The sequence below is a fragment of the Lepidochelys kempii genome, chromosome 12 (assembly GCF_965140265.1).
Source record: "Lepidochelys kempii isolate rLepKem1 chromosome 12, rLepKem1.hap2, whole genome shotgun sequence".
Taxonomy (NCBI): Eukaryota; Metazoa; Chordata; order Testudines; family Cheloniidae; genus Lepidochelys; species Lepidochelys kempii.
In genome coordinates this window covers 32,571,231-32,584,101 of record NC_133267.1, presented here as the reverse complement: position 1 = coordinate 32,584,101, position 12,871 = coordinate 32,571,231, and the positions used below count along the sequence as shown (strand labels likewise).

Here is a 12,871-nt window from a genome sequence, read left to right as displayed (position 1 = left end):
ACGGCCATAAAGGAGAGACTAAAAAGGATTAGGGCTGTTCTACTTAATAAAAGAGACAACTAAGGGGGGGTGGATTATGATACAGGCCTATAAAATCATGAATGGTGTGGAGAAAATTAATAGAGAAGTGTTATTTACCCTTTCCCACGCTACAAAAATGTAGGGTCACCCGAGGAAATTAATAGGCAGCAGGTTTAATACAAACAAAAGGAAGCATTTTTTCACACAACGCACAACTAACCTGTGGAACTCATTGCCATGGAATGTTGTGGTGGCCAAAAGCATGACTCAATTTTAAAAAGAACTGGATACGTTCATGAAGGATAGGTCCATCGACGGCGAATAGCCGAGATGGTCAGGGATGCAACCCTACACTTAGGGCAACCCTAAACCTCTAACTATCAGAGGCTGGGAGTGGAAGACAGGGGTGGATCACTTCAGAAGTGCCCTGTTCAGTATACTCCCCCTGAAGCTCTGGGCTACTGTCACAGAAAAGATATTGGACAAGATGGTCTGACCCAGCCCGGCAGCTCTTTTGCAGCAGAGCCTGGCTGCAGGTTGACTAATATACACAGTCTCTGAATCCAGTATCCAGGCAGAGGCTGCAACAAGTTCTAGCAATGCTCCTTCCCTGCTCCACTGTCAAGTACAGTATTTTATGTATTTAAAATTAAAACAGGAATTTTTATTTACAACCAGAATTATCACCTCTCTCTTTGGAAGGAAGTCAGTGTTCATTACCACAGGGCCTAATCCAAAGCCCTTTAAAGTCAAAGGGACTCTTTCTATTGATTTCGCTGCAATGGGGTTTAGATCAGGCCTTTAATGAGCAATATTAGGGTTCAAAACGGATTAATAACAATGGGTTCCCTTACATTATTTGAAGCATAGAAACTCCTGGCATCAATCAACCATTTCAGAGACTGATCCAAATCACTGACTTGTTTTCAATATCTCCAGTCCATATCCACCAAGGCACAAATAAACTTCACTAATAGTTAGAGCAGGGGAGTGGGAGAGAGAACTATGTTCTTTTACCAGTTCTGCATGCTCTGAGTCTGGTCCTATGTCCACGGAGGTCAATGGCAGTCTTTTCATTGGCTACACTGGGTGTTGGCTTGAGCCCTATGTGATCTTTAGCCGCTCACATAACCGCATTGTACGTCAGTTTGCCCAGGTGTAAAACGGGAATCACAGTATTTAGTACCCCCCCACAGGGCTATTGTACGGGTTGAATAATACTTCTAATATGCTTGAATCCTCAGCGTGAATGTCTCTAAGGTCTAACAATCTAGTATAAGTGATCCTGTGACTAGATGTTCAGATACAATGTTGGCAAGTGCAGTATAAAAGCACAGATAGATAGATGGACTTGTAACTAAGCTTTCCTCCCTTCTGTCGTTCTTCCCAGAACTTTTCATGCTTCTCTGTCTGCAGTTAGAGCTTCACAGACCTTGTGGAATTTATTCTTTCCATTTCGCTGTTAGATGCATAATAAACCATAGCACCATACTGTAGTCAAAATACACATTTCTAAACAGGTTTTGAATGGATAGTGTTAGTCAATGCGTTACCTGGGGAGGTGGTGGAATCTCCTTCCTTTGAGGTTTTAAAGGTCAGGCTTGACAAAGCCCTGGCTGGGATGATTTAGTTGGGGACTGGTCCTGCTTTGAGCAGGGGGTTGGACTAGATGACCTCCTGAGGTCCCTTCCAACCCTGATATTCTAGGATTCTATGAATTAATCCTACTTTTTTAAAGCATAAATGCCATGCAAAAGTTGCTGAGGGAGCAACTATAATGACAACATTCTTTGTGGAAGGAAAAAAAAAAGCACTAGATAATAACCCCAATTAGAATTTGACAGCAAATTATGTTACAAGCTTATTTAGACAGCTCTAATCTGTAATCTGGTCATGTTGCTATAGATACAGCTAGGCTTAGATTTAGCCATTAAATAAGGAAAGCATACAATTACCACAGTGTGCACACACTGGCACTGCTAATTAAGGCTTTCAAGAGGAATGGTCACAGTTCCATTGGAGAACGATGTACTTAAATCTGGGGCAATTGAAACAATGTTCTTCTGTGGCTCCCATAAGTGACACCAAGGGTTTTCAGGCATCTTCTTTCTTAAATAATTCAGGTCACTGGAAGAATCCTAGACAGTTATCATCTTGCCCCTCAAAGAATAAGGTATGTGTGTTTAGGGGCATGATCTTGCTATGTTTACTCACCCACACAGTCCCACTGAAGTCAATGGGACTTCACATGTGAGTAAGGGGTGCTCCCATGAGTAGGCTGCAGTCAAGCCCGCTATTCAATAAGTAGGCTTTTCTCCTGGGCAGCTTCCTGAGCCTAAAGCAGATCACACATCACCTCGGGGCTGTTTCTGATCTTATAAGTAGCCTGAAACCTTTAACTTTTAAATGAAAAATTTTTGAATGAATTTTTTTTCAACGTTCTTCATTTTTAATTCACTTTTAATTTTTTAAGAAATGAAGTCTGTAAAAATGTTCTTTTTTTGGTTATCAAAACCAAAAAAAATGATGGTTTTTGTTCTTTGCCCCCTCCCCTTTTCCTCTCATTTCCCCATTTTCTTCTTGTTTTTCTTAGTTGTTGTCATTGTTCTACTGGGTGAGAAGAAAAAAGGGAGAGAAAGGGGGAAAACAACAAAAACTGAAAATTTTTGGTTTACTTTTTTTGTCAAAAAAACCCAGACATTTCAATAAAATGAACTCAAAACAAAAGGCATTATTCATTAAAAAAACTTGATGAAAAATTACAGCCAACTTTACCTTTTTGTTTTCCATCCCAGTGTCACTTAAACTTGTTTTTTTTAATACACACACTCTGCAGAGCCTTCCATCCCTCACTTCCTTCATATTGCAAATACAGCTTTTTGCTCATTCTAAGAGGCATTGAGGAGCCAGCATGCTAACAGTTGAGACTAGAGCAAGAGCTGATCAAAAAAGGGGGAGGGGGAGGGAACTGCAGTTTCCCCCAGCCCCCCGCCCCCATTTTTTCAGAAATTCACAGTTCTTAAACATTTCAACCAGCTCTGTAGTTGTTCAAAAATGGAGAAAGTTTCATGAAAATTCCATCTGCATTCCTCCCCTTTTTAAAAAATGTTGCAATTTTGTCAACATTTCAAAATTCAAAAAAAACCAACCCCACTTCAAAATAACTTTAGTTGAGACCCACCTTCAGGATTCACCTTGGGGGGTCTCATTTCCTGGGCAGGATAAGACAACACAGATTCCTGGTAGCGGAGAAGCTGTTCCTAGTCCCTGTGGCAGAGGATGAAAATAGGGCAGAGCCTGCACTGTATATCTTTGTCTGAGATGACATCTGCTCTTCCTTTTCCATCAGAATCTGGCCACAGCATTGCTTGTGATAATTTCAATGCCACCATGCAATGTGGATCAGGAGAAGTCATTCAGATTGCTGACAGTTTCTATGGGCGGAAGACCCCTCACTACTGTATATTGGAGACTCCCCTCCAGTTTGACATGGAAGAGGATTGTAGCTGGACCAGTGTCAAGGATGAAGTAGCAGGTAAATATCTCATTGCAGCATTTGTCAGAGTTCTACAGTAAACACTACAATGTGGTACCTAAAACAACTTACCTTGCTTTATTTCAATGGATGTTCATGGGTCAAATTCTGCTCACAGTAACACCAGTGCAAGGCCAGAGTTGAGTTTTATATTAGTGTTAGTGACAGCAGAATTTGGCCTATTAGTGGCAAATAAAAACTACATATACGCAAGCTTGATTCTAGCTGCCTTCTCCTATATAGCCCATTGTCCAGTGGTTTCAGCCACTAATCTAGGATTTGGGAGATCTGGATTCATGTCCCTATTCTGCCAGAGGCTTCCTGTGTGACCTTGGGCAAGTCTCTTGACCTCTCTGTGCTTCAGTTTCACATTTGTAATGGTACTTTTCTGCCTCACAGAGGTGTTGTGAGGATAAATACATTAAACATTGTGAAGACCTGATGCTGTACTGATGAAAAACCTCTATACAGAAGCCAGGTGTTATTACGATTCAGCTGTGCACTTCTTATGTTTTTAGCTTTACTCGTTTTTTCACAGCATGATCAAAAGCTTTCACTGTCATTTCATTGCAGTTTTCTCAGCAGAATTTAGGTTCATGCCTTGTTCCTTCTTTCTATCAGACTAAGATTTTATGGAACACATTTAATTGTTTATTTCTAAGGCAGAGCCCAGTGGCAGTTGAAGTGAAACCTCATGGAAGAAAAGTACATGTATGTAGATGAAAAAGACTGGTATTTATCCACCAGATTTTAGGCTACAAAGTCTTCTATTCACTTGGGACTTTATTCATCCATTGTTTCCTTTGCACAAATCCCATTAAAGTCAATTTCTTCCCACATTTCTCTTGTCTCTCTGGCATGGAACCTGCACAATATCATTGACTCTAATTCATTATTACATCTTTATGTTTATCTTTCCATCCTATTTAGGATGTCAATTTCATCTACTAAATACCTAAAAATTGGGTTCTACTTTATAATTGACACAACTATAAATCCAATGCACATCCTAGTTCCTTCCACTTTTGTAATAGTAATAAGGTTTTTTTTGCTGGTCTCCATCCAAAGCATGACTGATTCAAAAATCATGCAGCTTGTCTGATCATCTGTTCCTTATAGAATCATAGAATATCAGGGTTGGAAGGGACCTCAGGAGGTCATCTAGTCCAACCCCCTGCTCAAAGCAGGACCAATCCCCACTAAATCATCCCAGCCAGGGCTTTGTCAAGCCTGACCTTAAAAACTTCTAAGGAAGGAGATTCCACCACCTCCCTAGGTAACGCATTCCAGTGTTTCACCACCCTCTTAGTGAATTTTTTTTCCCTAATATCCAACCTAAACCTCCCCCACTGCACCTTGAGACCATTACTCCTCGTTCTGTCATCTGCTACTACTGAGAATAGTCTAGATCCATCCTCTTTGGAACCCCCTTTCAGATAGTTGAAAGCAGCTATCAAATCCCCCCCTCATTCTTCTCTTCCACAGACTAAACAATCTCAGTTCCCTCAGCCTCTCCTCATAAGTCATGTGTTCCAGTCCCGTAATCATTTTTGTTGCCCTCCACTGGATGTTTTCCAATTTTTGTACATCCTTCTTGTAGTGTGGGGCCCAAAACTGGACACAGTACTCCAGATGAGGCCTCACCAGTGTCGAATACAGGGGAACGATCACATCCCTCGATCTGCTGGCAATGCCCTACTTATACATCCCAAAATGCCATTGGCCTTCTTGGCAACAACGGCACACTGTTGACTCACATCCAGCTTCTCGTCCACTGTAACCCCTAGGTCCTTTTCTGCCCCTCTTTTCCCCATTTTTCCATTACAGAACTACGTTTGGTCATTTCCTTTCACCACTTCCACAACATGAGTGTAAGGTTCTGTCTCAGGCATTTAAAGTCCTTCTCTCCGGATTTACATATTATCTGTGTAAACTGGTTTCTGAATATGTATTAGACAGACTCTCCACTGAGTCCCTTGTTGGTCCATATAGCTATATTTTTACTAGTTGCCAATTCTAAATGTTGGGCTGTTGCTGAGATTCTGGGCCAGACAAAATCAAAACTAGTTCTATCCTTCTTAACTTTGTTTTTTGTTTGTTAAGCACTTCAGTGCTTTTGAAAAGCAGCCAGTTAACTACATAATGAAGTAAAAAGTAAAATGGGACTTTGCTCAGAAACCGATGGCATGAAAATGCCCCTTTTTTACTTCAATACCTACCTTTTCTTTGAGTTGTTGTGAAGTTTAAAGTTTCGTACTTTAATATATCAAATGCCAGTGCACATGAAACTGTGATGCCTTCCAGGGCAGTGCCACGGACTCCAGGCGTGCCAGGTGGCATCAGACGGGACCTTCTTTGGAGATCCTTGTCCTACATTGGGGAGCTACTTGTCTGTTCAATATCACTGCATGGAAGGTAAGTATTAAAGTTGTAGCCATAGTGCCCATGTACAATGTTTTAACATTGTGACTGGTGACATATCTCCTTAAAATAGCTTTAGAAGTTAGAGACAGGTCTGAACCAAGAATATCAGTCATGGATCTGAAATTCCCCAGTGTCTGAGGAGGTTCAGATCCAGCATTCAGGTTGGGATCCATCACACAGAGAAAGCCCCAAGTGGAGAAGTTCAGGTCCAGACCAAAATTTCCCCCAAATCCCAGGGGTTCCAATGGTGCTGTTCCAAATTCAGGTCCAACTTTAAAGGCAGACATTTGCTTTCTTTTATAATTTAATTATATGTGTGTGAGTGAACTCAGTACTTGTGAAAGATGCTGGCATGTTAGCAGTGGATATTTTAATATATCCACATGTAACCCTTCTGCCAATGGCATCAGCACCAACAAGGGCCAGATTCTTATTTTAGGAGATTTTCAATAATTCCTTAATTCTTGGTTCAAACCCCCATCCAGTAATCTGGGAACCTAAACCACTCTGGGGCCTTTGCTAGGCAAATCTGTACCCACGCTCAAGTACAGAGGTTTAAACAAATTAATTTTATTGGGGCCGGGGGAGAGAAAAGGAAAGTCCAGGTTGAACTAGGACAAATATTTCCAGTTCAATACCTTCCACCATCATTTACCTCAGGGTGTATAAATCAGAGTCCCAAATAATTAGACCCTGAATGGTTGATGCAGTTTGTTCTGCCTCCCATCTCACTTTGTGGGTCCCCAACTTCCTCACTCATAGTTTGTGATTCCAAGAGTCCAGGAGGACAATCAGGGTCCCTATTTTGTAGGTAGCTCTCTGATTTCAGCAGCTAGGACAGGGAGACCTCACCAGAGTCACTAGGCTGACAGATTGTTACTATGAATTCCTCTGTTCCCGCTGTAGTGCATTCAACTACTCTCACTCTGTTGTGACCTACGGGGGAATGCAACTACTACTTTGCTCTGTCTGCTGCTCACGTGACCAAAACTGCTGCAGGGTTCTGACCTCTGCTTGCCACTGGGTAGACAACTGGAACCTCTGGTGATCTCTGCTCCCCTAAAGCAATTACAGCTCTTAGCTCAGCTCTTCTAGATATAAGGGGACCAGTGGTGTTATGAACCCCTCAGAATCCCTACCACTCAGGAACAATGCATTCTCTCTGCCCTTTCTCTCTGGCTTTGTCCAGGGCCTCTTACTGGACTAGGGTTGCCAACTCTGACTGAAGCTATTCTGGAAGATTTTTTCCCCCCAGCATGATGTAATGTCATTTTCTTAAAATATCCTATTAAAATCTTCTGGATTGCTTTCACTAGTCACGAGGAGATGGATACCAATTCCAGGAGACTCCAGGCCAATCCTGGAGGGTTGGCCAACTTATACCCCCACCTCAGCAAACATCACTTTCATCAGGATGACCTCATACCCAGTCATTGTCCAGGCTTTGCCCAGGGAGGCTCCCAACAGGGTAATCTCAAAAATATGGGCCCTAAGTACAAAACTTAGTCAAATTATATATCCCAGTGTCCCCAAACTACTTGCAGTTAATATGTAAATAAGATACTGCCTCGCACAGTTGACTCCCCTGGCTGTCCAGTTGATGACAGCAGAGAACAGAGTTGATAGTTAAATGAGGTACTGCCTCATTTAAACTCTCCTTGCTCTCCAGCAGATGCCATCAGAGAGCTCACTCAGTTACCTCCCATCTCTGGTAGGTATCAAGCCACAGGGCTTACACAGAGAATAGGTGTAGCTGAGGCAGTAAATAGTACAAGTATCCTCAAAACTGCCTCAACAAAGTGGCTCAGCTGTGACAAAGAAGGGCTACTCCTAAATTTCCATGCCCATTCAATCCTTGGCCTCTCTGCTAAGAAGTTATCAGTTAGTGTGACACAGACACTTGTCCCCCCAGAACTGAAATGAGGCCACCAAACAGCCCTCAGATAGTCTTGAACTGGACTGGAGTAGGACCAGTGATCCAGAGGTGAATCTATAGCCTACTACCAGTGCCCTGAGCTACACAGTCCCCCAATTTTTTCTTCCTTCAGCTCCATATTCTCAAGGAAGGCTAGGCTGGAATAAGGATATGGCTAAATACAGATTAATTGCATAAGAAGAGTATGCTTAACAAGAAAGGTCACGTCAGATGACAGCTGTATAGGGCTTTGAATAAATACATATGACTAGGAATTTCAAGTATGTACAAAACACTCAAGAGTATAATTATGTTTCAACAAGAATCATGACAAGCAAAACCACGAGCAGGTGATGATGCTGTGCTCTGTGCATTATGTTTTACAGGTTTGCAGCTGGCCGTGACTGATACGTGCTTTATCTTTGAAAATATTACAGTTTCTCTGAAATGGCTACTCTCTCCCTATTCTGGCAACCTCTCCTGTATCATTAGCACTGGAGATGGACACACTATTGATCCCTATTACCCTCTAACGTAAGATGAAGATTTTGTACATGATTTTACAGAAAGGCTAAGGATTTTTTAGTTTTAGAGGTTTTGGGGGTATTTTGTGTTTCAAGTCACTTAAAATGAGACGCTGCAAATAAAGCAGTGACAGGACATGCAGGCAAGATGGGTGGATTGTGCTGTAACTTGCTTTGAAATTGTTAAAAGCAGCAATGCCTATTCTGCAAAGCTGCCAGGCATGATCTTTCATCTGCTCAGTATGAGTTAATTCCTTTTCCTTCCTAAAGTGAGCTTTAATGTAGATTCAGTACACACACAATTACTGAGAAACCTGTTGCCCTTCTAAGGAGAAACTGGCAAGGAGCTTAAGGCTAATATTTTGTTGGTTTTTTTCCAAAGAGTATTTTGCCATATTATTGAAAATGGTCCCATGGTGCTTTATTTTTCTTTATTTTTTTTCTAATTCCATGAAAACCTGGATTCTTCATTGCTGACAATTTTAAATCAAGACTGGATGTTTTTCTAAAAGCTATCCTCTAGGAATTATTTTGGGGAACTTCAATGGCTGGGATTACACAGGAGGTTAGACTAGAGGGTCACAGTGGTCCCTTCTGGCTTTGGAATCTATGAACTTTTTCTTTTAACAACCAAATATTTTTCTGCAGTATTTGAAAATCACACCTTGCTGCATTGTTCTAGTGCAGGGAAATCCAGAGAGAGAAACAGCCTAAAAACTCATCCATCTACTCACAAATCCAAGATGAGCAAAATGAAAAAAACAAAGAGCAGAAAGGGCAAAAAGTAAAGTGGCTGTTCAATATTCTTTCAGTGTTAATAGCTTATGGTGTTATTAATGACACAGGTAAAGAGCTTTATAAAAAAACATAGTATTATTTTTAGCTTGACCGTGTCTCAGCAAGTGAACATTTTTTATTGTTACCTCATTCCCTCACTCCCCCACTAACCTGGTTTGTCTGTTTCTGCCACCCGTTGTGTCTTGTTTGACATCTAGACTGGGTGCGCTATAGGGCAGGGATTGTCTCCTAAGGCCATGTATTACTCAGAAAAAGTGGTCCAGCTGAGATTGTGCTTAACCCACCTCAGCTAATGCATGTTAGCTAAACCTTATCTAAACTCAACCTTTTTCATAGTCAAGATAAGACCTTTATTACATGTCTATACAATGCCTAACATAACTTGGCCCTGACCTTTGACTGAGCTTCCTAGGTGGTACTGTAATAAATAAATAGTTCATAAATAATGGTCCCAGGGATATTTATTTTCTGCATTTATTTGCATTCCATGGTTTATCTCACCTTCTTATTCTGCTGTGGGCTTTGAGCTGGGCTAGACAGCATGGGGAGAGATTTTCAGAAGCCCTTAAGGGAAGTAATTGGGACTTGTGATCCTAAACCCCTTAGGTGCTTTGGAGGCTCTCCCCTGTGTTATTACAAACCCCAGTGGCTACAGGAGCCTTTACTATAATAGTGTGCCTACCAATGATGCTGCTAGTAGAGCTGCAACAGTGTTAGCAATGAGGAGACATTTTTGCCAACAAATCCAAACTGTCATGAGCAGGGCATGGGCAGTCTGAGCTAGTGGCTGGAGCAGGAGTTGGGAGCAAGCTCAGGGCAGATATCAGGAGATCAGATTCCAGGGCAGACTGACAGTCAGGAGACGGGCAGGGTCAGGTTACCAGGAGATCAGAGTCAGGCAGTAGGAGTAGGTAGCACCAGGGAAGCAGTCCTGGGAAGGGGAGGGGGCACTCACTTGAATGGACAACTTCCTATTCCTGGTTTAAATAGAAACAGGGAACCAATCAGGACCCCCAGCGTTCCACCAGTCAGATGGCAGCATTGGAGTCGTCTGTTGGAGTTCAGCTTTTAGTTCTGAGAACTTGTTAGCAAGTCACTGGGTGGCAGGTTGGAAGTTACTGGTGCCTGTGGACTGGGCTTCGAGACCCGCATTCCCCGACACAAGCATAGATAAGACCATGCTTAGGGAGAGAAAAATAGGCCAGCACTGGGATGATCTTGCAAGATGCTGAGTATCCTCAGCTCCCACTGACTTTAGCAGTAGGTTAAATATGGGGATGAAAAATTGGGAGGGAAGAAATGTAGTGTGACCATCCTCGACATACCGTGTTACAACATATGAGCTGGGGACAGAGAGACAAACTTAACCTTGGAATAATATGCAAGCAAAATAGGAATTGCTGTGGTTGCAGGAGATAACAATCTCCCTTAGAGCCATAATTCAGGAATGGTGGCCATTGCTTTCAGATCAGACAGCTATAAACCTCTCAATGCAACCTTTCATGACAATTGGATGTCCCCTTTGCATTTTAAGTTTGTCCAGCAATGTGACACACCAGTATACCTCTCCTGGAGAGTTTACTGTCTTCGTGGAATGCACAACCAGTGAATGGCACGTCACAGCACAAAAACTGGTGACAGTTCAGGATAAGATGGACCAGCTCAGCATTACTGGGTGCTACAGCAAGTATGAATCAGGAAACAGTTCTCACTGCAGGACCCTGTATGGGGAGATGTTATGGATCCAAGTTGAACTTAATGGAGGTGAGAGTAATCAGTTTGCACAGTTAAGTGGCAGGTTCAGTGGGTACAAGCAGAATCTCCACTAAGCAAATCTGTATTTCTTTAAATGAAAGCTTTCACTAAATGTTAACTTTTTCAAACTAACTTCACTGCATCCCCGTGCTATGGAGTCTATGTTATAGCTTCTGCAACATTTCAGATGTGAGCACAAACCTTTTTCTCTTCTGGATATGTCTGACAATCAAGGAGCACACAGGCCTAAAGAATATACCCTGCTCTTATTGGCACTGTGTTTAATAGTTAGAGCAGGGGCACTGGGAGTCCCATTCCTTGGTTTCTGGCTCTGCACAGACTCATGTGGCCTTGAGCAAGTCACATCACCTGGCTGTGCCTCAACTGCCCATCTGCATAAAAAATATAGCAATATTGACCTACCTCCGATGGAGGTTGTTAGGATTAATTCATATTTGTAAAGCATTCTGAGAACCTTGGGGAAAGCTGCTAAATAACTGCAAAGGATGATAATTATTATATATTAGAGCTGGGTGAATAATTCATTACAAATCACTTATTAGATGAATTTGTCACAAAAAGACCGATTTTTCTCAAATCATAGAATCACAGTCTATCAGGGTTGGAAGGGACCTCAGGAGGTCATCTAGTCCAACCCCCTACTCAAAGCAAGACCAATCCCCAACTAAATCATGTGTTTGTTATTCAAAATTATTTATGGAATAATTTCTATAAATGGTTCTTGGTCTGCAGCTTGTGTTGAACATTTTCAATAATCAATATTTATGCTGTTTTGACTGGACACATAGTGCTTGATCCTGCCAGGGAGCCGGGTGAACACTCTGGCTCCAATCCAGCAAGGCACATAAGCATGTGCTTAACTTTAAGCACAAGTCCCACTGAAGTCAACAGGAATACTCAGAGCCTTAAAGTTAAGCATGTGCTTAAGTGCTTTGCTGAATCAGGGCCAAAGTGCTCAGCATCTTGCAGGATCATGCCCCATGGCACGTCTCTAGTCCTTAACTGGGTGTTCAGACCTCTTAGAATAAGGCTTCTAGTCTACATGCTCGTGATTAAGAATTCAATATTATATGCTTGAATTTTGTTGTTTCACCTTACATTTCTTCCTTCATTTGTTAGAATAATCATAAAAAGCAACCACAAAAGGAGCACAAAAACAGATGAAGTGAATGAATTGAAAAACTGAGATGAATGTTTGCAGAACACTGTTGCAATAGTTGCCCAGCTTGGTTATTTATGCCCCTGAATGTGACACGGAACAGGTAGAGTTGGATGATCTGGGACTAAGTTCTGAAATCCTACTTTCCAGGTACTGGAGTGACCTACACTGTAACAGCTGACAACACAACTCTGATTGACTCCAGCGCAAAGGAAGGAATTGTCCCTCACAATCTGACGCTTGATGGTACCTCTCAGCAGCTGATTGGCCCAGGGGTGCATCAACTGGAAATTCTGGCAACCAGCAACACAACAACGTCCGAGATTTCTGAAAGCATTGTTGTTCATTTAGTTGAACCTATATCCAGTCTTCAGGCTGCATTAGCCTCTCACACACTGGAAATGGGGAAAGACCTGGAAATAAATGTCTCTGTGGCTCATGGTGCACCAGATAAGCTGAAGTTTGAGGTGGTCGGGTCTAATGAAACTTACTCTCACCAGAAAGACAGCCCTAAAGGAGAACCTAGAATATACAGTATTCCTGTTCATTCTGAAGGTACAGCTCACTAGCATGTTACTTTTTCCCATACACAAAGAGTTTGAATTTTTTTTTTTACTTTAGATTTAGGAAAGCAAGAAAGAACAAAAGTCAAAGCTCCATGCGAAAGAGCAGTGTCTGTATCTCCTTTGCAACAGGCTGCAGCAGTTCTGAGAACAAAA

At 42.0% G+C, this 12,871-nt stretch overlaps 1 protein-coding gene across 1 annotated transcript in view; it reads left to right on the top strand.

Moving 5' to 3' along the window:
• Positions 1-12,871, top strand: part of PKD1L3 (polycystin 1 like 3, transient receptor potential channel interacting) — a 73,580-nt gene that overhangs the window by 7,987 nt on the left and 52,722 nt on the right. Inside the window, exons 3-7 of the mRNA XM_073308427.1 lie at positions 3,371-3,556; positions 5,861-5,971; positions 8,282-8,429; positions 10,761-10,981; positions 12,303-12,707. Coding sequence (XP_073164528.1) covers positions 3,371-3,556; positions 5,861-5,971; positions 8,282-8,429; positions 10,761-10,981; positions 12,303-12,707 — 1,071 coding nt within the window. The remainder of the gene's footprint in view (positions 1-3,370; positions 3,557-5,860; positions 5,972-8,281; positions 8,430-10,760; positions 10,982-12,302; positions 12,708-12,871) is intronic.